General features: G+C 41.7%; 1 protein-coding gene across 1 annotated transcript; it reads right to left on the reverse strand.

Annotated features, from left to right (window-relative positions):
• Nucleotides 1–10,416: 10,416 nt before the first annotated feature.
• Nucleotides 10,417–25,849, reverse strand: LOC127346844 (uncharacterized). The gene is made up of 36 exons (XM_071828996.1): nucleotides 24,991–25,849; nucleotides 24,791–24,879; nucleotides 23,373–23,480; nucleotides 23,134–23,241; nucleotides 22,835–22,925; nucleotides 22,672–22,724; nucleotides 22,136–22,198; nucleotides 21,598–21,642; nucleotides 21,464–21,499; nucleotides 21,038–21,093; nucleotides 20,123–20,204; nucleotides 19,907–20,020; nucleotides 19,729–19,828; nucleotides 18,726–18,876; nucleotides 18,383–18,620; nucleotides 18,055–18,255; nucleotides 17,890–17,975; nucleotides 17,684–17,782; nucleotides 17,507–17,580; nucleotides 16,343–16,545; nucleotides 16,150–16,197; nucleotides 16,003–16,038; nucleotides 15,824–15,898; nucleotides 15,110–15,234; nucleotides 14,816–14,915; nucleotides 14,547–14,718; nucleotides 13,663–13,781; nucleotides 13,368–13,478; nucleotides 13,150–13,294; nucleotides 12,835–12,967; nucleotides 12,584–12,659; nucleotides 12,043–12,108; nucleotides 11,818–11,925; nucleotides 11,184–11,291; nucleotides 10,916–11,113; nucleotides 10,417–10,807 (listed from the first exon to the last, which is right to left on the reverse strand). The coding sequence occupies exons 1-36, from the start codon at nucleotides 25,808–25,810 to the stop codon at nucleotides 10,559–10,561; spliced, it is 4,686 nt and encodes a 1,561-aa protein (XP_071685097.1). The 5' UTR covers nucleotides 25,811–25,849; the 3' UTR covers nucleotides 10,417–10,558.
• Nucleotides 25,850–25,944: the final 95 nt, after the last annotated feature.

Consider the following 25,944-nt stretch of genomic DNA (forward strand, 5'->3'; position numbering starts at 1 on the left):
AGGATCTAAAGGAAATAGCTTCGAGCACTTACAACGGCACCAGAAAATAACTTAGTTACCTGGGACCGGAGTGTGAGTGCCTTTTACCTTTCCTCCCCGGCAACGGCGGCAGAAAATAACTTGATGTCTACGCACGCTTCTATTCCTGTAGACAGTGTTGGGCCTCCAAGAGCAGAGGTTTGTAGAACAGCAGCAAGTTTTCCCTTAAGTGGATCACCCAAGGTTTATCGAACTCAGGGAGGAAGAGGTCAAAGATATCCCTCTCAAGCAACCCTGCAATCACGATACAAGAAGTCTCTTGTGTCCCCAATACACCTAATACACTTGTCAGATGTATAGGTGCACTAGTTCGGTGAAGAGATAGTGAAATACAAGTGGTATGAATGTATATGAGCAGTAGTAACGGCGCCAGAAAATAGCTTGCTGGCGTGCAGTTGATGGTAGTGATATTGCAGGAAGTAAAGATGCAGTAAAACAGTAAATAAGCTATGATTGCAGTATTTGGAAACAAGGCCTAGGGATCATACTTTCACCAGTGGACACTCTCAACATTGATCACATAATAAAACCACTCTACACTCTCTTGTTGGATGATGAACACCATTAATTGTGTAGGGCTACAAGAGCACCTCAATGCCGGAGTTAACAAGCTCCACAACATTCGATGTTCATATTTAAATAACCTTAGAGTGCATGATAGACCAACGCAATTATACTGAGTACTAACATAGCATGCACACTGTCACCATCAAGCTATGAAAGGGGGAATAGATCACATCAATACCATCATAGTAATAGTTAACTTCATAATCTACAAGAGATCACAATCATAAACTACGCCAAGTACTACATGATGCACACACTGTCACCATTACATCATGGAGGAGGAATAGAGTACTTTAATAACATCACTAGAGTAGCACATAGATTAATAGTGATACAAAGCTCATCATATGAATCTCAATCATGTAAGGCAGCTCATGAGATCATTGTATTGAAGTACATAGGAGAGATATTAACCACATAGCTACCGGTACAGCCCTTAGCCTCGAGGGAGAACTACTCCCTCCTCATGGGAGACAACAGCGGTGATGAAGATGGCGGTGTTGTCGATGGAGATGCCTTCCGGGGGCACTTCCCCGTCCCGGCGGCGTGCCGGAACAGAGACTTCTGTCCCCCAGATCTTGGCTTCGCGATGGCGGCGGCTCTGGAAGGTTTCTCGTACCGTGGCTTATTCCCCCCGAAGTTTTTAGGTCAGGAGGCTTCTTATAGGCGAAGAGTCGGAGTCGGAAGGGCTACGGGGCAGCCACGCAACAGGGGGGTGCCCCCCGGGCCGCGCCGCCACCACGTGTGGTGGCCCTGGGCCTCTCCTCTGGCCCCTCTCCGGTGTTCTGGAAGCTTCGTGGAATTATAAGATACTGGGCGTTGATTTCGTCCAATTCCGAGAATATTTCCTTACTAGGATTTCTGAAACCAAAAACAGCAGAAAACAGGAACTGGCACTTCGATAGGTTAGTTACGGAAAATGCATCAAAACGATATAAAGTGTGAACAAAACATGTAGGTATTCTCATAAAACAAGCATGGAATATCAAAAATTATAGATACGTTGGAGACGTATCAACCCTCTGGTCTTGAAGCCATGCTTAAAGAATTTATTAGTACACAAACTGCTTTTAACAAATCCGTTGAAGAAAAGCTTGGTAAAATTGATGTTCTTGCTTCTAAGGTTGATAGTCTTGCTGCTGATGTTGATCTTTTAAAGTTGAAAGTTATGCCTAATGAAACTAAAGATATTAAGTCATTTGCTACAGCAAACGCTATCAAAGTTCGAATTAATGAAAATATTAGATTGATGGCTGAATTGCATGCTAGGTGGGAAAGAGAAGAAAAACTTGCTAACGAGAATAATGTAGCTAAAGTTTGGACTATTATCACCACTAGTAATGTTGATGCTTCACACGTTGCTAAACCTCCTACTATCAATGGTAAAATAATTGGTGTTGGCAATGTTTCTACTCCTAATACAAAGCGTGCAAAACTGTCTGAAACTGCTAAAACTACTGAAACTGTTTGTGATAAAAGTGCTGAATTTTTTCAGAATATTGGAGACAATGATCCCATTTCTTTAGATCATAATGGTTTAGATTTTGATAATTGTCATATCTCTGAATTTATTAAGTTCTTGCAAAAACTTGCTAGAAGTCCTAATGCTAGTGCTATAAACTTGGCATTTACAAAACATATTATAAATGCTCTCATAAAAGCTAGAGAAGAGAAATTAAAACTTGAAACTTCTATTCCTAGGAAGTTGGAAGATGGTTGGGAGCCCATCATTAAGATGAAGGTCGATGATTTTGATTGTAATGCTTTATGTGATCTTGGTGCAAGTATTTCTGTTATGCCTAAGAAACTCTATGATATGCTTGACTTGCCACCATTGAAAAATTGTTATTTGGATGTTAATCTTGCTGATAATTCTATGAAGAAACCTTTGGGGAGGATTGATAATGTTCACATTACGGTTAACAATAACCTTGTCCCCGTTGATTTTGTTGTCTTGGATATCGAATGCAATGCATCTTGTCCTATTGTTTTGGGAAGACCCTTTCTTCGAACTGTTGGTGCTATTATTGATATGAAGGAAGGGAATATTAAGTATCAATTTCCTCTTAAGAAAGGTATGGAACACTTCCCTAGAAAGAGAATGAAGTTACCTTTTGATTCTATTATTAGAACAAATTATGATGTTGATGCTTCATCTCTTGATAATACTTGATTCACACTTTCTGCGCCTAGCTGAAAGGCGTTAAAGAAAAGCGCTTATGGGAGACAACCCATTATTTTACTTCTGCAATTTTTGTTTTATATTTGTGTCTTGGAAGTTGTTACTACTATAGCAACCTCTCCTTATCTTTACTTTATTGCATTGTTGTGCCAAGTAAAGTCTTTGATAGTAAGGTTGATACTAGATTTGGATTTCTGCGCAGAAACATATTTCTTGCTTTCACAAATTTGAGTAGATCTCTCTGTAGGTAACTCAGAAAAATCTGCGAAAAATCATGAGTAATCCTCAGATATGTACGCAACTTTCATTCAATTTGAGCTTCTTCATCTGAGCAAGTTAAGTGCCTCTAAAAAATTCGTCTTTACGGACTGTTCTGTTTTTACAGATTCTGCCTTTTATTTCACATTGCCTCTTTTGCTATGTTGAATGGATTTCTTTGTTCCATTAACTTTAAGTAGCTTTGGGTAATGTCCAGAAGTGTTAGGAATGATTGTGTTACCTCTGAACATGTGAATTTTTGATTATGCACTAACCCTCTAATGAGTTTGTTTTGAGTTTGGTGTGGAGGAAGTTTTCAAGGGTCAAGAGAGGAGGATGATACAATATGATCAAGAAGAGTGAAAAGTCTAAGCTTGGGGATGCCCCCGTGGTTCATCCCTGCATATTTCAAGAAGACTCAAGCATCTAAGCTTGGGGATGCCCAAGGCATCCCCTTCTTCATCGACAACTTATCAGATCACCTCTAGTGAAACTATATTTTTATTCCGTCACGTTTTATGTGCTTTACTTGGAGCGTCTGTATGTTTTTATTTTTGTTTGTGTTTAAATAAAATCGGATCCTAGCATTCTTTGTGTGGGAGAGAGACACGCTCCGCTTGTTCATATGAACACTGGTGTTCTTAGCTTTACTTTTAATGTTCATGGCGAAGGTTGAAAACTGCTTCGTTCATTGCTATTTGGTTGGAAACAGAAAATGCTTCATGTGGTAATTGGTATATGGTCTTGAATAATTTGATACTTGGCAATTGTTTTGAGCTCTCAAATAGATCATGTTTAAGCTCTTGCATCATGTAGATTGAACCTATTAGTGGAAAATTACTCTAGAGCTTGTTGAAATTTGGTTTGCATGATTGGTATCTCTAAAGTCTAGATATTTTCTGGTGAAGTGTTTGAACAACAAGGAAGACAGTGTAGAGTCTTATAATGCTTGCAATATGTTCTTATGTAAGTTTTGCTGTACCGGTTCATACTTGTGTTTGCTTCAAACAACCTTGCTAGCCAAAACCTTGTACTAAGAGGGAATGCTTCTCGTGCATCCAAAACCTTGAGCCAAAACCTATGCCATTTGTGTCCACCATACCTACCTACTATGTGGTATTTCTCTGCCATTCCAAAGTAAATTGCTTGCGTGCTACCTTTAAAATTTCATTCCTTGTCTTTGCAATACATAGCTCATGGGAAATAGCTTAAAAACTATTGTGGTAAAGAATGTGTAGCTTATGTATCTTATTTCTTATAAGTTGCTTGTTGAGCGGTAACCATGTTTCTGGGGACGCCATCAACTGTTACACCTTTGTTGAATATCAAGTGAGTTGCTATGCATGTTCGTCTTGTCTGAAGTAAGGGTGATTTGTCATGATTAAATAGTTTTAGTATGCATATTGTTAGAGAAGAACATTGGGCCGCCAACCAAAGCCATGTATCATGGTGGAAGTTTCAGTTTGGACATTAATCCTCAATCTCTTATGAGAATATTATCTGTTGTTGAATGCTTAAGCATTAAAGAGGAGTCCATTATCTGTTTTCTATGTTGTCCCGGTATGGATGTCCTCGAGTTGAGATCTATCAAAAACGAGAAATCAAATGCGATCTATCTCCTCGGACCTTTGTACATGCGGCATAGAGGTACCCCTTTGTGATACTTGGTTGAAACATATGTAATGCAATGATAATCCATGGAAATCCAAGCTAATTAGGACAAGGTGCGAGCACTATTGGTATTCGATGCATGAGGCTTGCAACTTATAGGATGTTTTATGCATAACACATATGAATTATTACTACCGTTGACAAAATTGTTTCTATGTTTTCAAAATAAAAAGCTCTAGCACAAAGAGTAATCCATGCTTCCCTCTGCGAAGGGCCTTTCTTTTACTTTATGTTGAGTCAGTTTACCTACTTCTTTCTATCTTAGAAACAAACACTTGTGTCAACTGTGTGCATTGATTCCTACATACTTGCTTATTTGCGCTCATCATATTACTTTGTGTTGACAATCATCCATGAGATATACATGTTGAAGTTGAAAGCAACTGCTGAAACTTATATCTTCCTTTATATTGCTTCAAAACCTTCTACTAAGAATTTATTGCTTCATGAGTTAACTCCTATGCAAGATTTATTGATGCTTGTCTTGAAAGTACTATTCATGAAAAGTCTTTGCTATATGATTCAGTTGTTTAGTCATTGTCTTTACCATTGCTTCGAATCACTTCATTCATCTCATATGCTTTACAATAGTATTGATCAAGATTATGATAGTAGCATGTCACTTCAGAAATTATCCTTGTTATCGTTTACCTACTCGAGGGCGAGTAGGAACTAAGCTTGGGGATGCTTGATATGTCTCAAACGTATCTATAATTTCTTATGTTCCATGCTAGTTTTATGACAATACTCACATGTTTTATATACACTTTATATCATTATTATGCATTTTCCGGCACTAACGTATTAACAAGATGCCGAAGCGCCAGTTCCTGTTTTCTGCTGTTTTTGGTTTCAGAAATCCTACACAGGAAATATTCTCGGAATTGGACGAAACAAAAGCCCAGGGTCTTATTTTCCACGGAGCTTTCCAGAAGACCGAAGGAGATACGGAGTGGGGCCACGAGGTGGCCACACCACCTGGCGGCGCGGCCAAGGGGTTGCCCGCGCCGCCCTATGGTGTGGGCCCCTCGGGCGCCCCCCGACTCTGCCCCTTCGCCTACTTAAACTCTCTGTCGCGAAAACCCTATTACCGAGAGCCACGATACGAGAAAAGTTCCAAAGACGCCACCGCCGCCAATCCCATCTCGGGGGATTCAGGAGATCGTCTCCGGCACCCTGCCGGAGAGGGGAATCATCACCCGGAGGACTCTACATCACCATGATCGCCTCCGGACTGATGTGTGAGTAGTTCATCCTTGGACTATGGGTCCATAGCAGTAGCTAGATGGTTGTCTTCTCCTCTTGTGCTATCATGTTAGATCTTGTGAGCTGCCTATCATGATCAAGATCATCTATTTGTAATGCTACATGTTGTGTTTGTTGGGATCCGATGAATATGGAATACTATGTCAAGTTGATTATCAATCTATCACATATGTGTTGTTTATGATCTTGCATGCTCTCCGTTGCTAGTAGAGGCTCTGGCCAAGTTGATACTTGTAACTCCAAGAGGGAGTATTTATGCTCGATAGTGGGTTCATGCCTCCATTGAATCTGGGACAGTGACAGAAAGTTCTAAGGTTGTGGATGTGCTGTTGCCACTAGGGATAAAACATCAATGCTTTGTCTAAGGATATTTGTGTTGATTACATTACGCACCATACTTAATGCAATTGTCTATTGTTTGCAACTTAATACTGGAAGGGGTGCAGATGCTAACCGGAAGGTGGACTTTTTAGGCATAGATGCATGCTGGATAGCGGTCTATGTTCTTTGTCGTAATGCCCTAAGTAAATCTCATATTAGTCATCATGATATGTATGTGCATTATTATGTCCTCTCTATTTGTCAATTGCCCAACTGTAATTTGTTCACCCAACATGCTATTTCTTATTGGAGAGACACCACTAGTAAACTGTGGACCCCGGTCCATTCTTTTACATCTGAATACAATCTACTGCAATCATTGTTCTCTGCTGTTCTTTGCAAACAAACATCATTCTCCACACCATACGTTTAATCCTTTGTTTACAGCAAGCCGGTGAGATTGACAACCTCACTGTTAAGTTGGGGCAAAGTATTTTGATTGTGTTGTGCAGGTTCCACGTTGGGGCCGGAATCCCTGGTGTTGCGCCGCACTACACTCCTCCACCAACAACCTTCACATGGTCTTCATCTCCTACTGGTTCGATAACCTTGGTTTCTTACTGAGGGAAAACTTGCTGCTGTACGCATCACACCTTCCTCTTGGGGTTCCCAACGGACGTGTGCTTCACGCGTTATCAATATGGACGATTTTAGTTCCTTTTATAACATCTGGTTATCAAATGATCATATGGCTAGTATTACTACTGCTGCTTTCCTCTAGTCCTTCTGGAAGAAGTTATGTGTTTCCAGGGATGGAAGTGGTTGAGCATGTTGATAGTTTGGGATCGTGCAACTTCGATGCTACAGAGCTGGGCGCCTTTTCCTCAAAGAATCGTGATCTCGATTGATGGACAGAAGCCTACGTTTGCTGGATATGAAGCGGGCGGATTTACGGATTGCTTGGTGGGTCTGAAGACTGATGCGAAGTGTCGGCGGTACCTGATCGCCAACACTACCTGGTACATGCAGGAGTAGTCTGTATCTTCCTGAAGATAGTTCGAAAATCTTTGAGCTTTGTCAAATTGTAATATTTGCTGGAGGGTTACTCTAATTCCTCGGAATGTTGTACTGGTACCTCGGCTTAGTTTTAATAAAAATAGGGCTAGGGGGCCTTTGGCCCTCCTATTTTTCAAAAAAAAGATAAAAAAATATAATAGACGCAACACAAGTAATTTTGAAAGAAACTGCATAGGCTCCTATGGTAGGACCAATCCGTAGATTACGCTAACTTCCATGTTGGATAAAAGTATCCTTCATCGCGTCCTCTTCAATCATGTAGATACCTCCATAAAAAGGTCGTGGTTCTTCATGCACTAAAGAGACGACCATGAACGGAGAAAAGTTGTGCACCGGTAGATAGCCTACATAAGATAAGAAGTTTTATCATTAAAAAACTTGTCATTTATACATGGCTGCAGTGACCAAATAACGGCAAACACTTCCACCCTAATAAGTATTTTTAACCTTTGATCGATACCGTTTAGCCAATTGTCGAATATATTAGCAACGTACAAGGCGGGTATAAGGTAAAACTGTAGGGTTCATTTCATATAAAACAAAAAAATTCTACCGCAAGAACGAATAAAACCCAAGATTCAATCTAGGGAAAAACCAAGATCTATTTAGACTATTGACTATATAGATCTAGCGAATTTGCATGGGAAGAGTAAGTGTTTGATAGTCCTGTCATGATGAAAGACACTCTTTGTACTTACATGGCAATTGCGCATGATTGTCTTAGCGAGGATTACACCTCTACGAAGATACCACACAAAAACCTTAGTCTTTAGGGGAATCTTCATTTTCCAATTTTGTTGTTGTTATCAACTGGCACTTCTGGCTGGATTATTGCTCTGTACATGGAATCTATAGATTTCATTGAAACTCATCGCTCCCTTGTGTCAATTGGACCAAATCCAGACGATGCGCATCAAAGCATTCCATGATGCCAGCCTGAAACCAACAAGATCTTTTTTTGAAATTCACATTTCATGGTGAAGTCTCTAACACCTTAGCAATCTTATCGCTTTTCGGACACACAACATTGCACAGAGCTGGATATGGTTATTAAAGTGTTACATTACCTAACCACTTATCCTCCACGAATCATATTTTCAAGCCATCCTTAATTGTGAAAGAACCATATGGGAAGAAATATGTCTTCGTCATCATTAGACTAGCCCAGAAGTGTGAGTCTCAGGGTTTCCAATAAATTTGAGATAATGCACGTGAGCATACGCAGTGGCAGAACCACACTAAGACTGCGTAGTCATACGACTGCACAGTTTTCCACTTACATAGGCATAAATAACGCAAAAAAATACAAAAAAGTTATATAAATACATGTATTTAACTACACAAATTTAAACTGACTACACATGGTTAACATCCTGGCTCCGCCACTGAGCATAGTATTTCCTCTTTAGAAGAGTTTACCACATCCAAAATTTTGTAAGTAGATTGAAAATCCATTTACCTATGAGGGCTTTGTTATTCACGTCAAGGTCCTGAATCCCGAGACCTCCTTGATATTTAAGGTGCAAACTACATTTCTTTAATCAGCCTCCATTTCTTTTTCTCACTATCTCCTTGCTAAAAAATCTTGATCAGAATAATCCAATCGTTTTCAAAACTTCTTTGGATAATTGGAAGACAAAATCATATACCCTAAACCTAGTCTTCACCTAGAGATAGTAATTTTTCTTTCCAACTGCTTAATTGTTTTCGTAGCCTTTCCTCGACGTTCAACGTATGTGAGTCTCCGATAATCTATCAGAATTCCTAAATAGCTCATAGGAAACTGACCTTACCCGCACCCAAATAGGTCGGCATAAAGGGCGGCTTTATCTTGAGCCTCACCGAAGCAAAACAATTACTTTTGTGGAAGTTTATTTTAAGACCAGAAAACTATTCGCTGATAATATTAATTTATATTTTTTGTCTTTTCAAGATCATGTTCCGTAGAGAAAATCGTATCATCAACATATTGAAAGTTAGACACTCCACCATCCGCCAGGTGCGAAACTACTCCTTTAATTTGGCATGCTCTATGATTATAGCTAACATACCATCCACTATTAATTAACATGGGTGATAATGGACCTCATAGCTTAATTTTTTCTCTGGCCTGGAAGTATAAGTATGTACCAACATCATCATTGACTTTGGTACATACGCTTCCTCCAAAAACAAAATTATAGATTAAAGCGTGTCACTCATCAGAAAAACCTTTCATTTAGTTGAAGGCAAAATCATTTGACTTTATCATAATCCTTTTCGAAGTTAATTTTTAGTATCATCACATTCAAGTTTTTTCGATGTAGCTCATGAACTGTTTCATGTAGAGTTACTACCACATCTTGGATATTCTTTCCTTACATAAAAGCAGAGTGGGACGAACAACATGTCAGCCACCGAATTCAGCTTTATAGTTGCGGTTTGAGCCTATGGTGTAGGATCATTTCTTCTTCATTACCATTCGTCAATAAAATTATCTCGCGAAAATTTATGCGAAATAGGTCTAGTTATCCAGCATGGAGATGGGTGAACAATTCTAGCAGATCCATTTTAATGGTCCCAAAAGTTGGGGAACCATCTTGTCCAGGGCGTTGTTGTGTTCCATTAAAAAAAACGACTATTTTGCTTCATCCTTCGATGGGTGTTTTCCTCATCAAAAACATGGGATGTCTTTCTATGCGTTTTCCTTCCGGTAATCAGAAAACACAAGTGCATTACAGCAAACGACAAGACAGATCAAGAAAGAAATAACCAAGTTTGGGTACGAGTTGTTATAGTTTTGATCTGGCGAATAGTTGATAAACGAGATGAGTGTAAGAGGGGAAACAACATATTAGTGTGAAAGCCCACGATTTTACCGTATAGGTCTTTAATTCACTACTCTTATAGCATAGTTAGACAAGTTATTTTCCTTTTCTCGGCCAATTGATTCATCACCATACTTTTGGCACTCTAAGTTTCTGAACATCATAGCCTATATGTTACAGAAATAATTGGCGTACAGCCGCACGTGTGAACAAAGATGCAAGAGCAAGGATCGTAAAGACATTTTGAACTGATGGCCAATTAGAGTAGAATGCGTGCATCAGACAGGGTGTTACATAAGGTGTGTATTCCCACGAAATGGTATATGTGACTAACTGACGGAAGGAGGGGATATCGTCAGGCAAGGAAACACTATTGACCATTACTAGTGGGTTCTACTTCGACCGCCCCGTTGCTGTTCCCTTCAAACTTGGGCACTTGCAGCTGCCTCTTCACCAGGGCTGTGTAGATGCCGTCACGGTCGAGGAGCTCGTCGTGCGTGCCACTCTCCACTATCTGGCCTTCAGATATGACGGCGACAGTGTCAGCGCTCTTGACAGTTGAGAGCCTGTGAGCTATCACAAGAACCGTCCTCCCTGCCATCAAGGAGTCCATTGCATCCTGTGGCACGTATGAGGAAGAATTGTTTGTAGAATTTCAGAATAAGAGAATTGTTTGTTTCCATTTGGAGTCAGTTCAGGAGTTGGTAACAGTGAGCGCAGGTGGTACCTGAACAAGATATTCGCTTTCAGCATCCAGAGCACTGGTAGCTTCATCCAAGAGAAGCACTCGTGGATTCATAAGCAAAGCTCTCGCAATGGCGACCCTCTGCTTCTGCCCACCGGATAACCTGATGCCTCGCTCTCCCACGACGGTCTTGTATTGGTCTGGGAAGCTGCATATGAAGTCATGTGCGTTCGCCATTTTCTGCAGTCAGAAGTTAGTCAGATCCTGCAATCTTGAGGTATGCTCAATGCTCCAAATTTCAGATACTTACAGCTGCGTTTTCAACATCAGCAGAGCTAGCTTTGCCCTCCAGTCCATAAGCAATATTCTCTTCAATGGAGCAGTTAAAGAGCACAGGCTCCTGGCTAACTATGCTCACCTGAAATGATTTGGATGAGAAAATGAACATTTAAGAAAAATCTGCAGCGAGATATACAAGTATATCCATGAGTCATATACATCACGTGCTCCTAGTTGTGCTAGTCAGATGCACAAGTAATCTCAGAGGTTCACGAGTTGAATCTCGAATGGCCAGTGACACTAACATGACACTACCAAATTAGTGAAATTGCCAACTAATAGCTAATTTGATTTCTATTCCTAAAGTAAGCAGAGTATTTCTGGATTCTCGAAAAAAGCTTGTAGGTTCATACCAGTACTTTTTCCAAAAGGTTTTTAAATGTCAGCGTAGTGTTACAGGACTCTAGTTTTTTCCTTTGTTTGCTAGGAGCACAATTGTCTAGTGACTAGAATACACGGTAGACCTGCGAAGTGGTGCAGTTTACAGAAGTGCACTAGTATCTTCCAGTTCAGGATTCAGCACAATGCCAGCTACTAGAACTTAGAACTTCGAGAAACTACTCCATAAAAATCATATTATAGACAAAAATGGTTGGACACTATACCTTTTGGTGGAGATACTGATGTGAAATTTCTACCAAAGGCACTCCATTTAGCAAGATCTTTCCCTTTAGAGGGTCATAAAACCTTTCAATCAAATTTGCTATTGTTGTCTGCAGGAGCATGTAAAAAACCAAAGTTATAAATGAGAGGTGCAAGTGAGCAACAATTCCGTACTCTATAACACTAAGCATGTGAGCTGATTAGCATACAACCAAAACTAAGCTTACTTTTCCACCACCACTTGGCCCAACAAGTGCAACCTTTGAACCTGGTGCTAGCTTTAATGTGATTCCCTGAAATATTGATGACACACGATACAAACTGAACTGAGATGCACCATGCAAAGTTGAAAGTGTATTTTTCTCTCAAGAAATATTGCACGTGATAAAACTCCTCAAAGTCGACTTGTGTTCATTACGTGTCGTAAAAAATAGAACTACAGCGATAATTGAAAATTTCACTATTTGGTAATGTTGTAATGTGTTGCCATCATGTAGGTCGCCATATGTAGCAGATATATTCTTTCATTTGTATAGTAGAAAAAACAAAACACTAAGCATCCAAGTTTAAGAAAGTGGGCCATGTTATCCGAAATGCAGTGTCAATTCTGTAAGGGAAAGCATGAAAGATAAGAATGAAAGTTACACCTAGCTTTCTCTCTCATGTACACTGCACATACACAAGGAATAAAGGATAACACCATGGTAGAGTACATCGATCATAAATGTCCATGTCTCTTGCAAGGAAATGCAATCTGAAAATATTTACCTTAAGAATCATATGAGAAGGACGAGAAGGATATGCAAACCAGACATCGTCTAGCTCAACTTCCCCATCATTTTCACTAAAAAGGAACGAAATGACAACAATATAAGGTACTGCACACTGCATAGGTAGAAAAAACCGAGAAAGCTAATAAACAATGAAAATTACACTAAAATGGAAGGAAATGCCAATAATACAAGGTATTGCATACTTAGGTATAATCAACAACAAAATTGATAGACAATGAGACTCACTTTTTGGGACATTTGTCCCCAGCGGTTGTCATTGAGGAAGTGCGGTCAAGTAGTTGAAAAACTCTGCGGCTTGCACCTGATGCTTTCATTACAGTTGTGTATAGTCCCGACAAGGCAGAGAATGACGAACCAACTGTATACTCAAGAGAGGGTGAATTGTTCAGAAAGGTCAGCATACACATAATCATGAAAATGAAAACAGACATGCCCCTTAGTCTCTACACACATAATTGTTATTCTGACTAGTAAATTTCCAGTTGTAGTATTGGTAGAATACTGTTCATTATAAACAAAATTGCTAGTGAAAAACCTTACCTGTAAGGCTGTATAATATGAATGATGTTAGAGAACCAGTTGTCATGTAACCGTTGATGGTTAAGTTAGCTCCATAAATAACAACAATAACAACCGACAGGGTTGATGCAGCATTAAGCCCTCCAGAAAATAGTCCAACAACTTTCTACAACGAAATGCTAGTCAGATCGCTATGCAAAATAGTGCTATGCTTTTTATAGGAACATTACAGTACTCACAGCTTGCTTGAGACCAAGTTTCAGTGTCTCGTTTACTTTTCCCCCATATCGTGAAACTTCATGAGGCTCCTGGGCAAAGGCTCTTACAGTGCGAATGGCACCAAAAGATTCCTACAAGGTAGTAGACAGAATTGTAATGCACAAAAACAATTAATCAATGACTATGATGATTGAAGTAAAAACTCAAAGCGCATATTTGATTGTAATTTTTCTGTAAATTGTTAGAGTAACTAAGGAACGGTTTAACAAAAATTCTCCTATTATCATTAACAAATCAAACATCAGATATACAAACCTCAGCTATGGATGAAGCTACAGCAGCTGCAGCTTGTGTCTGGTGTGAAAGCTCACGAAGAAAACGCCCAAATTTACGCACAGCGACTGATATCACCGGAACAATTGCAAGCGCCAATACTGTGGAGAAAAATAGTAAATGAGATTTACTGAATGATATGGGTAGTAGAGACTAAAGGGACACTGAATTGAAGAGTGTGCTTATTTTTAAAGCTGCATGTACGCAAGTAAAAGTATCACAAGACCACACTTTATAAGGAACCATTTAGGGAATTACAAACTTCTCATGTAACGTGCAGAAGACTAAACTTTCTTCAGAATAAATGGAACCAACAGGCCAGGTCTACACACCGCACAAGCAAGCCTGGTCTCATTTTATTGATGTGGAGCTGGATGCCGTGTAGGCAAACAGATCATCACATCTCAATCAGGTCCATGCTTCAGGTGGCTTAGCTGAGGTGAGCTGGCACCTCAGATCGATCCATATGCCCACCAATAAGATTCAACGCCCACTTGATATGGACTAGGATATGATGAGCGTATTTGAATGGCATATGTCTCCACTTTGACAAACCCGACCAAATTTTGCTCACATTTAAGGTAAGTCGTCCTGTCTATGGTTCTGACAAGAGCTTGTTTTTCTGTTGGCTAGGGAAAATGACATTTAGTTCCTTCAAAAGGTTTTGTAGAACGTGATAGGCTGTCTTTGAGAAGTTTCCTCCATTGAATTATAGAAGTAAAGAAACGTAATTATTTGACAATATCCCTCACACAGGTTGTTCCTTTGCGGAGTTTATAGAAGCAAATGAAGCTATGGTATAACAGCAGATGAGATACAACCAAGTTCTTAATCTACAGAGCACAAGCTTAGGAACTAGTACTTACATGTTAGCTTCCATGAAGTTGAAAACATAAAGCCAAGACCAATAGCTGTAGTAGTAACATTACGCAGTGCTTCTGAAAGGTTTGTTGTAGCCGCATTCTTAATTATTTGAGTATCTTCAGAAAGCCTGCTTAAGAGCTCTCCTGTTCTAGTAACATCAAAAAATGCTATTTCCTGTGGGGGCACAAGACACATGTGCAGATTTGATAGTAAGAACGTAGCTTTATGGAAGACTATAAAGCAGCCATTTGGACATAATTAATGCACTTGCCTGGTTTATCAGGTGACTGAACAAGTCCTGTCTAAGTCGAGCAACAACTCTCTCACTAGCAGAATTGAATAGCCATGCCCGAAGAGCTGTGCAAACTGACCTGAAACAGGGGCAGAGTTGGTTTCCAATATTTCAAGCAAAATAACTACATGATTTTCTAAAAAGGAGAGAGGAGCTAGAGGTAAATGGACCAATTAAAATCGTGGCCTACCTAGATCCACCAAACACAAACTGAATAAATAAAAGATGGTAGTGTAGAACAGAATATCCCCTTTAAGTTTTGAAGAAACATACCCGGTTACAACTATCACCACAATGTAGAGAATCGTGCCATTCACATCTGCCAGGGCTTGAGCCTTATCTTCTGGATTCTGGACATCTCTTGACACAATATCGATAATCTTGCCGCCATACTTGGGCTGTAGGACAACAGGAGGTGTTCCACCCATTAGGCTTAAAACAAAAATAACGACCCATCCATTACTACAAGAAACATGTGCAACATCGATGCTCTTTTAAACGGAAGTAGAGCTTGCTCTGCACGGAGTACTATTTAATCCTGATGCATACTAACCACTATTTGATCCTCTCACTGAAGAAGAAAACGTATACTGACCACTATTTAATCCCGTCACACAAGAACCAACATACTCTGCTCAGTTCAATCCTAGCACACATGAAGTCATGGACCGATGTAGTCTAGTGCCGTACTCACAAGCAAAAGTCAGAACTTACTACTGAAATAATAGTTACAGGTACGCATTTCTCCATTTCGTAATTTCCAGGTAGCTACGATTCTATCCTAATCTCAGCTGAGCCACGACTACTGCTGCCGTGCGAGCGAGACTGATCAGTTTAATGATTAAAGGTCTGGCCCATGTAAGAACCTGAGGTGCCGCGTTACTGCTCATATATATAAGGCTTCACCACAATTAACAGTAGTAGAAGGGTCACAACAAAGGAATTCATTCAGCAGCGAACAACTGTTTATAGGTGTGGAGTACCTACAACGAGGAGGTTGCTGAGCGAGGCGACGAGCAGCGCGACGGTGGCGAAGACCAGCTTCCCCGCGTCTTTCTTGGCCTGCGTCCCCCATTTGCGAGCTCGTGAGTTTAGCAAAGCGAGCACATGAGCAGCAAACAAAAAATTGGTGAACCTAGTAAGTAGTAGTATCAGGCGGTGCTCACCAACTTGATGACCCGGCAGAACCCGACGTTGGCTGCCTGGGGGAGAGGGTTCCAAGCAGACGAGGAGAAAAAAAACGAATGAGTTAGCTGAACCAGAAACCAAGGAAGCGCTACTGCTACTGAACCGAGGGAGCCGGGGCGGCGAACCTGGACGTTGTTGCCCTCCTCGAGATCGGAGAGGATCCTGGACGTCTCCTGCAAAGCCGCGAGCGCGAGCGCGAGCGCGAGCGTGATGATCGATCAGCCTCCCAAAATCCCCAACACGGACGGACGGATATAATAATTAAAACAGAGAACGGGAACTGGGCCGCGCGGCGCGGCGCGGCGCGTAGGTGCGTACCCCGTTGTTGAGGAGCGGCGCGCGATTGCCGCGGGGCGCCGAGTTGATGCGCATCTCCCTCACCATCGCCGGCGCCTCCGCCGGCGCAGTTGGGCTCGTCGGAGGTTGCAGGCCAATGGGTGGGGTGGGGTGTGGTGTGGGTGGGGGAGAGAGACCAGGGAGGGATGGAGGGAGGAGCCGGAGACGAGAGGATGGTGCGCTTTTAATTTAATTTTCGTTTGCTTTTTTGTTCCGTCACATGTCACGTGCGGACAAAGGGGGACGCCGGGACGATCGCAACCGGTACAGCTCGTATATGATGATACGTGCTGCTGCTCCGGGATCCGCCGGCGAGTGCGTTCCCACTCGAATGCCGACGACACAAAAAGTAGAGTACGACACTACGACTGATTGGGATCCGCACTGCAGTTCGCGCAGCGATTGGTGGTGGCCCGAGGAATATCCATCCCACGAGCCCAGCCTAGGCCACGATCCTCCCATAGTCCCATCCCATCCCTCGACGTGTTCCGGTGCTTGGCGAATCAGTCGTGCTGTCCTCTGTGCGTGTGCGAGCAGTTTAGCTGTAACGATCTTGCTAGATTTAGGTTTCCCATAAATAAATAAAAGTTGTTTTCTACCTCCCATTTCTATTCTATGGCGGACTTTTGCGAGCTTCTCTTTCTCCTCAAGAAAACTTGTCGTCATTGGACAGCGAGTCTCCGAGAAGCATGCCTTCCACAATCCATATGGTCCTTGTAACAACGAACGGGCACGCTCGTGACAGCAACAATCATGCCTTCCCACATCTCCTTCAACAGCACATCAGCGCTAGCAGAGAGAGAACAGTTCAAACTTCAAACCATTTCTCCCATCTCGAGCCTGTCATACACTGCAAGAACCGTGCCTTCCATCTCAAACATTTATTTATCTCACAACCACTAATCATAATTCCTCTTTATTCGAGAGGGAACAAAAACAATTGCATCTGCCGAACATACAATGCCCACAGTTTAGATCGCCATTTGCGCCACAAAATTGGATTACCAAAACTTCGCTACACGATCTGTACATACACCAGCCACTAAACTGAAACCACCTAGAGGCTATAAACAAACTGACAAAATTTCAGTGTCTCCAGAACAGAATTCCTTGTGCGCATCCAACTTCCAGCCACTCAACCAGCACCTATAAACGGATCAATAGCTCCATCAGCGTCGATCTGCAGTCTGCACCATGCCGTGCCTGCTTTTGATCCCAGGCTGAGCCGAATCACCCATGAATAATTCTAGGTCAGCACTTGCCTCCCCGCAGCGTTTCAGCATGCCAGATTCTTCAAGGATGTAGCCGTTGCTCATGGATGTCTACAACCTCAGTATGGTCCGAAGCGTATCACAAAGGTTCTGAATCGTCTGCTGCTCTTCTGCCGCTTGGGAATCTTGCAGAGGCATGTCCTCATAGCACCTACAATATTTACGAACAACATGATTATATTTACAGAATAAAACCAATTCCTTCAAACATTACAGACAGAAAAGCTCTAGCGAAATGGACCAGTTTGAACCACTCACGTCTTATGGTAAGCAAGAGCTTGGGCCAGGTTCATCAATGTGGGACTTGTCGTCAATCTATGGTGCACACCAGGAGGAAGAGGAACCTGATGTAATAAAACCCAGTATCAAACACACATCTAGGCATGAGAAATAGCATCACTGAACAAAACAGTCACAACATACTTCATTTTGCCCTTTGCGCCCTTTCTTTGCCTGCCCATCGCCGCTGAATAGCTCCCTAACTGCTTCCAAGGCGTCGGTTGTGCTTGAACCAGCCGGGCCATTGCCCGCTACACTATCTGATACTAGAGCTAGCGGTGAAACGTCAATCGCCTTAAGAAATGGAATAGGTACAGTGTTTCCAGCAGCATAAATCGACCAGAGCTACAACAGGAGAAGAATCATAATTTAGGAGGGGTGAAATGTGAAAGCATGCAATTGCAAGAATATTTCTGAATTACTTCAGAGTCATAAAGCAAAATATGTTGAGGTCTGACCAAAAAGCATATACCTTATCCTGAACCGAAAATGCTTTACGGCTTGGGCTGCTATTTAATTTGGTCATCGTGCTGGCAACACCTGGTGATGCAGAGCTAATTAGATTATCTTGTCGCAACACAGTCCCTTCTATACCCTTGTTATGTTTAACTGTTCCAGTTGAAGGTGGCATTGATCTTGGTTCTTGGGTGTCAGGAAGTCCATCTAAGTCCCGCTCTTTACTGGCATCACTATCAGCTGCATTCTCCGCCCTGTCAAAATAGCATGAATAAATTTCTTTCTGGCAAGAGATGCTTCTTTTTTGCTTTCTAAAACTGAAAAACGTACATGAGAAAATAATTTTGTGCTTCTCATACCAAAGTTTTGAAATAAGCTCAGCCCTCTTTGGATCATGTGTGAATGAGCTGATGCTACCAAGGCCGGGTATGAACTCTGCTTTTGGGAAAATGGATGATTCCGCCACTTCATCACCATCTTCGGGATGAACTATCATTGTACCAAAATCACCTGTAAACAGAAAATTAAATGCTGGTTTCAGGTGCATAGCGTAAGGCTAATAAAAACACTAAACGGCAACACTTTGAAGCATCCCATTTAAGAAATAACGAAGATCCTCCCCACGAAAAGCATTATAAGAAGCTACCTCAATCCTGGATACATGAAATGATACTAGCAGGTCACTAGAGCGAAAAGTGAATTTGAAGGGGCATTTTGAAGTTTCAAAAAAATCCAAAAAAAATCCTAGATGTTGACAATGACATCTTCTACGGACTTGTGAAATCTCAATACGAAATAGTTTGTACTCTGGCCTACACAAAAAAGACAAATACTCAAAAATCTGCAGGTTTTTTAATTTTGCCCTGTTCACTATCTCACGAAATTTGTTGTCTTTTTTACACAGCTCATAATACATAATATTTCACATTGATTTTTTGTACACTGGTTAGAAATCATAATTATGTAGATGCAACATTTTTCTCGGAATTTTTTGAAACTTTAAAATGCCAATTTTTTTATAAAAAAAAAACAGAAAACAGGCTCCATGGAGCCCATCCTCTGAAACGACGCACTCATCACTAGAGTGGGTATTTGCTTAGGGCGTGTCATGTTCAACTACTAAAAAATTCAAGCTTACATGTTACATGTAAGGCGCATGATTCATGAACATCATGTATCAGGTTATCTATTTATCATTAGTAACCCTAGTGGGAGAACAGAACCCACGAGGAAACTCAAGAAAGACTACATGATGAGGAAGTAGTGTCAGGATAACAGCAAATCTGAATTTTGTGTGAAATGGATGTAGTAACTGGGGAACATGATCATGATCATGATGTAGACTTTCACAGTTATCATTACCTGCCCAACCATCATTATGTGTTTCATGATTTGGCTGGGAGTTTAGCGGAACAGTTTCCCCATAATCTTCATTAATTCGAACAGTTGCATCATACATTTCCTGTAAGATACCGAAGTCAGAGAACCATAGTGACAAAACCAATGTACATGCACATAATAAATAGAAGAGTTGTTGTACATCGTCAGGGTCAGGCGGCTGGTTTTGCGCAAGGGTGTCTCTGATCTCCTTTGCTTCCTTGATCTTTGCCAACATTTTAGAAGCTCCAGTGTTGCACTTCTCAATAAATTTGTGCTGCATGAGAATTAAAGAAAGAATGAGAACAACACAAGTAAATATGGAATAAGAAATCATCAAAATGCATCACAAAGGTACCCCTGAGCACTAAATAAGTACCTTCAGCATCTCCACTGCAGCCGGGCGGAGTCTTGCATCTTTCGTTAGGCACTTGGCAATAAAATCATGGAAAAGAAGAGACCTGAAGGGTAGGATACAAGAACTTAGACCAACCAATGTTTAAAACTCGAATGCTTCATTGGATTAAGCTTTTCGGCGCCGCTTGACTAAATATAAAAACTTAAAGGATCAGTATTAGCAGGAAGTGGTAAACTTGGCAAGCAATAAACCAAATTAAAAGAAAATAGCTATGTGGCTCCCTCTTTTAGAGCAGATCTATAATTTCTCCGTGCTCTAAGCAGTTCACTATCGAAATATAATTGAGACTTTGTGTTTGAAAACTCATGAGGGCTTAAGAGGTCAACATATATTACTATACCACATTAGAAGGGTCAGGATCTGATAGAGGAATACATGAACAAAATAAGTAAGAACATGATTACTACTGTGGGTGAACTGTGTCTTAATCTGTATGAACTAAGCATCACAGCTGTCTTGGTTCTGAAACCAGGTAATGCACTAGAAGCCGGTAAAATGCGTGTTGACTTATAGACAGTTTATTACAGTATCAACTCTGGTACATAACAAACTGTGTCCTAAGTCAACAACAGCTAGGCCTCATCCAGGGACTAGCCAAAATCTAGCTACGAAATAGAAAACGTTGACAAAAACAAACTTACAAGTTCTACACTACTTCAATAACTTCCCAATAACATGAAGTATTTTGTTTACAAATAAACCTAATATGAATATCGGATGGCATCCTTGAAAAAATAATTCAGATAGAAGGAAACCTAGGCCAAAAGCCCTATGTCTGAGGTTTTTAACGATTTAATTTAAAAAAGTGAGGCCCAGTTCAGTTTTCCATTACTCGGAGAAGACAAAAGGTCGTATGGTGTATTATAAGCCACTCACCACTTCTCCTTATCCTCCAGCATTGGTGCAGGTTCACTAGATATCATGAAGATCACCTGAAGGGGGAAGATAACACAATAAGCTAATGCAACAAGCAGTGTGAGGATGACACACATGCACATCAAAAGAAAGGCAGCTGCATCCGATATCAACAAAGTGGAGAAGCAATACGTCAGGAATGAAAGACAGTTTGAAAAATATATCCACATTAGTGGCCCTACTGTACTAGGTCAAGGGGGAAAAAGAATGCACACAGCATGATTGAAGAAAATATATAATAAAAGAACTGCTAGCAAGAAAACCTAGTTCAGAAACCAGGTATGGATTGAAACGTAAAGGGATACAGAGTACAGGGTAAGTAGCTTTCAGTCAGCTATATTCGCACCAACTAAGATAATAAAAGGAATCGAGAAGCCATGCGCTTACTCTCATTGGATGCACAGTGGATCTAGGTGGCATGCCCTACAGTCAGAAACACCAAAAGAAAATGTTAACTGATATATGTATCACAAAACCAAACTGCATAGTAACAAAAGGTAGAACCAAAGAACGTTTTCTACCTCTGCCATCTCGATTGCAGACACACCAAGTGCCCAAACATCAACCTGGGAAAAGATAACCCAAAGACAAGGTCAACTTTACAGTCTTTGCTATGACATATCAGGATGATGAACTGTACAAAGAAAATTCAATTGTAAGATGTTTTCTCAATGCTATAAGCCTACAGAATAGTAGTATCTTAGTCATCCTAGGTCAGAAGTTTGCCACTTCAGGAACTATCAAGAAAAGAGAGAAAAAAGAGAAGACTTGCATGTTTGGGTAGGGGTTCTTTAGCTTTATATTCAAATACAGAATACTGGATGCTAACTACCTTCTATGCCAGCAGAGCTACAATTTTAGCTTTCATGTCAAATATTCAAATACGTTTTTTCATCAAAATGAAGCCCAAACATTCATACTTGCTTATTCACTAACAATTCTGCAGAATATATTTTGCAGCTCTAAGTCTGGTTATACACATGGATGTGCTTAGTGCTTATTTCACCATAGATATTGCTTTGGGACAGAGGAGGGAGGAGGGAGAGAAATATATGTAACCTTCCCATCATAACGGCTTTCTTGAATGACCTCTGGTGCCATCCAGTGTGGAGTACCAATGAACTGCAAGACATGACATAAAGCGCCAGGTTATGGAAATTAGAATGGGTGCCAATACAAATTTGTATTTCGGGGAAAAGGACACAATGGTGTTTTCTTTGGAAAATGACACTTCAGACTAGGTTTATTAGTAAAACGATGTCATTTTGACACCATTTTACTCTTTCTTCCGTTGATTTTTATGCGAACCAGCTTAGTGTGTTAACAGCATTGACATGCAGACTCGTGTATGCCAAGGTAGGCAGTACCAAACAGAAACAAATAGATGTGATACTTTTCCAACACAAATTTATAGTTTAACTTCCTACGAAATTACCATATTACTCAATAACTACACAAATATGGGAGTTCTCATGGTAAACTATGATGAATGACTTTTATCTGGCACTTCCTCTCGTTTTTTGCTGAAAAATTAATGCATGAAGTTATGGAACTTTAGGATATATAAAACAAACATGTTTGGAAAAAATACCGACCGTGTTGCGCTTTGACATGGTTCTCGTGAGCTGGGCAGCCACGCCAAAATCGCCTGTTCAAACATCATTATGTTGAGACACCATGCTGAATTCACATGCGATGGCATATACAATAATTACAAGTAAGTGAAATTAAAGCATACCAAGTAACAACTGTACTTACCCAACTTCACCTCGCCTTGCTCAGTCAGTAGAATGTTGCCACCCTTGATATCTCTATGTACTTTGAAAATTGTGTGCAAGTAAGCGAGACCCTACAGCAGAAAATATGCAAGAAAAAGTAAAACATCTGAAGATCACCACCACAGGGCAACTCATGCTTTCTCTCAAGCCCCCAGAGGCTAACTGTAGCGTGTGTTCTAGCCTAATAGAGTATTTAAAAGAACTGGTGATGCAAACATGTAATGCAATATAAGTACGTAGCAGTTTAAGACCGCATTTATGTCAGAAAAATGAATAAACCTTCAGTGATTCTCGACATATATAAGCTATTTGCGGTTCGTCAAGAGGCTCCTCTGTAATGCCTATCAAGTCAGCAACACTTCCACCACCACAGTATTCCATAACTATCTGCACATATAAGCTCACATCAGTCGCAGTTTAATGCGTTGACAAGTACCACATACTGCCAAGATAAAATAGTGCAGCTATTATGCAGCATTAATAAGAAAACATATATTTGTCAGGTTAATGGAGTATACCCAAAGGTATTCTTCTCCTTGGTAACTTCCAAAGTAGCGGACAACATTTGGATGGCTGCATTGCTGTAGCATCTCAATTTCTCCCCTTATATCTTCATATCCTTCTTCCTGATAACAAACAATGAAGTTTAGACTTTAGACAAATGCAATGATCAGAAAACAGATAACTTCATTTTTTATGAGTGTGTAAAATTCCAAGGGAGCAACTAGGGAAGGAGGTGCCCTCCACAAAGCGACTAGCAGGCACGCTCTCCAAGTGATATGCAGATGGTAACCCCCACGCCCACCTCAGGTTAATTTTTTTTTCAGGTTTTGTTTCGTTTTAACGGGTTTTTCGATTTTATTATACCTTGTTAGTTTAAGGCAAACATTCGGTATAACGGTCGCTACTGGCTGCACCTAATCAAGGCGCCTCCGGCTTTAATATACATAATGAAAGGGTACATAGGTTGAAGCACACATTTGTCGCAGTCAACACTCGGCATAGGACCTGTTACTGGTTGCGCCGAATCATCCACTAGAAAAATGATGTAAAAAACTGATCACCAAGCATTTTCCAAATGGGGGGTGGAGACTTTTGGAGACCTCGATACGAGGAACAAAACAGTGAAGACGATTCACAATATAGATGCTTGGTTTGGAATTATTGCCTTTCGTATTTTTGTTCAAGCCCCGTTGATCACACGACAAGTAACATGGACCCAAGGACATCAAATATGTACGTAGGGGAGGACAGATTTTATTTTAGTACAGACGGAACAAAGTGCAAGCATTATAAAAGCAAAGACTTGGGAAGTTTGTGGTAGACGTGTTTATATTGTTGCCATCCTCAGCAATCAATATTAACGGGCACTAGATCCACGCGTTGCCGGCGAATACTTCAGATATTGTTTTTATATGAAAAATAAATAGAGCTAAACATAATATGTGGCACGAGCACAAACGGAAATGTTGTCTCAATTAATGTCATGATTTAATAAGAAGTCAAGACTAAAGATGTACCACCCATTTTGGTAATGCCACAATATTTCTCCCTATCGTGGGATTGCCTAACACTAAATTTGAAATCGTTCAAAATTATCAACTATGATTAGTGTCTTATTAAAAATTTCAACTAGATGATGAGGTGAAGTTCTGTTACGCTATGGGTATTCAGAGAGTTGATGAAAGATCTAGGTTTTCCCCTTCTTTTCATCCTCCAGCGTCGTCTTCTGGCTTTTGTGAGAAGAGATGTGACATGTATAGGCATATTTTGTACTCGTTTTCAAATAGGGTCAGGATTAGAGAGCATATATCTGGTGTATGGTTTGCATATAAGCTACATTTGAACACATGGTGATGTCCTTTGCACATGCTCACTAATTAGTGTTAATGATCTTTGCAAGTCTTAACAGAAATTTATCGAGAAAGAAACCGACCCCTTCTGATAAGGAGATGATCTTGACGGCCACAAGCTCCTGTGTTCTGAGATCTCTTGCCTTGTATACTGCACCATACGAACCTTTGCCTGCATTCCCCAATTGAATAATTCATTATGCAGACAACAACAAAATTAGGTGGAAGCATTCTGTACATACAGAAAAGGAACTATTAATTAATTTCATAACAAGAGGCGCACCGAGCTCATGGAGCAGCTCATACTTGGTTGAAGGATCCTCCCTGGCAACGCTGTCCGGGACCGAGCTCATCGATGCCTGCCGCCTTGCTTGCTGCTGCTGCATCAGAAGCGACGGCTGCCGGTCCTCCTCCGCCTGCCCAGCCGAAGGAGTCGAGAAGGAGGACCCAAACCCTACGCCTGCACCGGAGACGGAGTCGCGCGGACTAGAGGCGCCGCTGGTGCGGTGAATGAAGGTGCCGGAGAAGGACTCGTGGGAGCCACCGGGGCGGCGGATGAATGTGCCGGAGACGGACTCGCGGGGGCTGGAGGAGCCACCCGGGTGCCGTATGAAGGTGCCGGAGACGGATTCGCGGGGGCTGGAGGAGGCGCCGGGGTGGCGTATAAAGGTGCCGGAGACGGACTCGTGCGGGCTGGAGGCGCCGCCGGAGCGCCCGGTGCCGTGGACGACGAAGGTGGAGTACGGGTCCTCCTCGGCGGCGCGGGGGCTGGCGCGGCGCAGATCCAGGAACGGGGATCGGGAGGAGGCCGAGGTGGAGGCGGGGGCGCCGCGCTTGATGACGACGGTGGCGGAGAGCGAGGCGTCGTCGAGGTCCGAGGAGTAGGGGTCGTCGTCGTCGTCGAAGGACGCGCCGCCGAAGTCCTTGGGGAGGCGCTGGAGGAGCGGCGGCAGCGCGGAGGGGTCGTCGTCGTCGTCATCCTCCGCGCGGGCAACGCCGCCGCCGCCGCCGCGGGGGTCGTCCTCGTCGTCGTGGACCACGACAGTGGAGTAGATGTCGGGCTTCCTGGAGCGCGACCACGGCGAGCGCGGGGAGAAGGCCATGGAGGAGGTAGGGGAAGGGGAAGGTGGGTGCTCGTCGGGAATGGGGAAATTAGTTTAGTTGGAGCCAGTTCACTCGAATCTCGCAACATGGGCTACGCTTCAATGGGTCACCACATTTAGGCCCACTTGTGCCA

Source organism: Lolium perenne, chromosome 4 (genome assembly GCF_019359855.2).
Source record: "Lolium perenne isolate Kyuss_39 chromosome 4, Kyuss_2.0, whole genome shotgun sequence".
In the NCBI taxonomy this organism is placed as follows: domain Eukaryota; kingdom Viridiplantae; phylum Streptophyta; class Magnoliopsida; order Poales; family Poaceae; genus Lolium; species Lolium perenne.

What these genes read in the sequence shown, in the direction of transcription:
- LOC127346844 (XM_071828996.1), bottom strand. Translation starts at nt 25,810, where the DNA reads ATGGCCTTCTCCCCGCGCTCGCCGTGGTCGCGCTCCAGGAAGCCCGAC. An exon ending in AGCTATTGATCCGTTTATAG is followed by an intron (nt 16,546 to 17,506) that starts GTGCTGGTTGAG and finishes AAAATTAAATTA; the next exon opens with AAAGCGCACCATCCTCTCGT. An exon ending in AAAGCGAATATCTTGTTCAG is followed by an intron (nt 10,808 to 10,915) that starts GTACCACCTGCG and finishes TACGTGCCACAG; the next exon opens with GATGCAATGGACTCCTTGAT.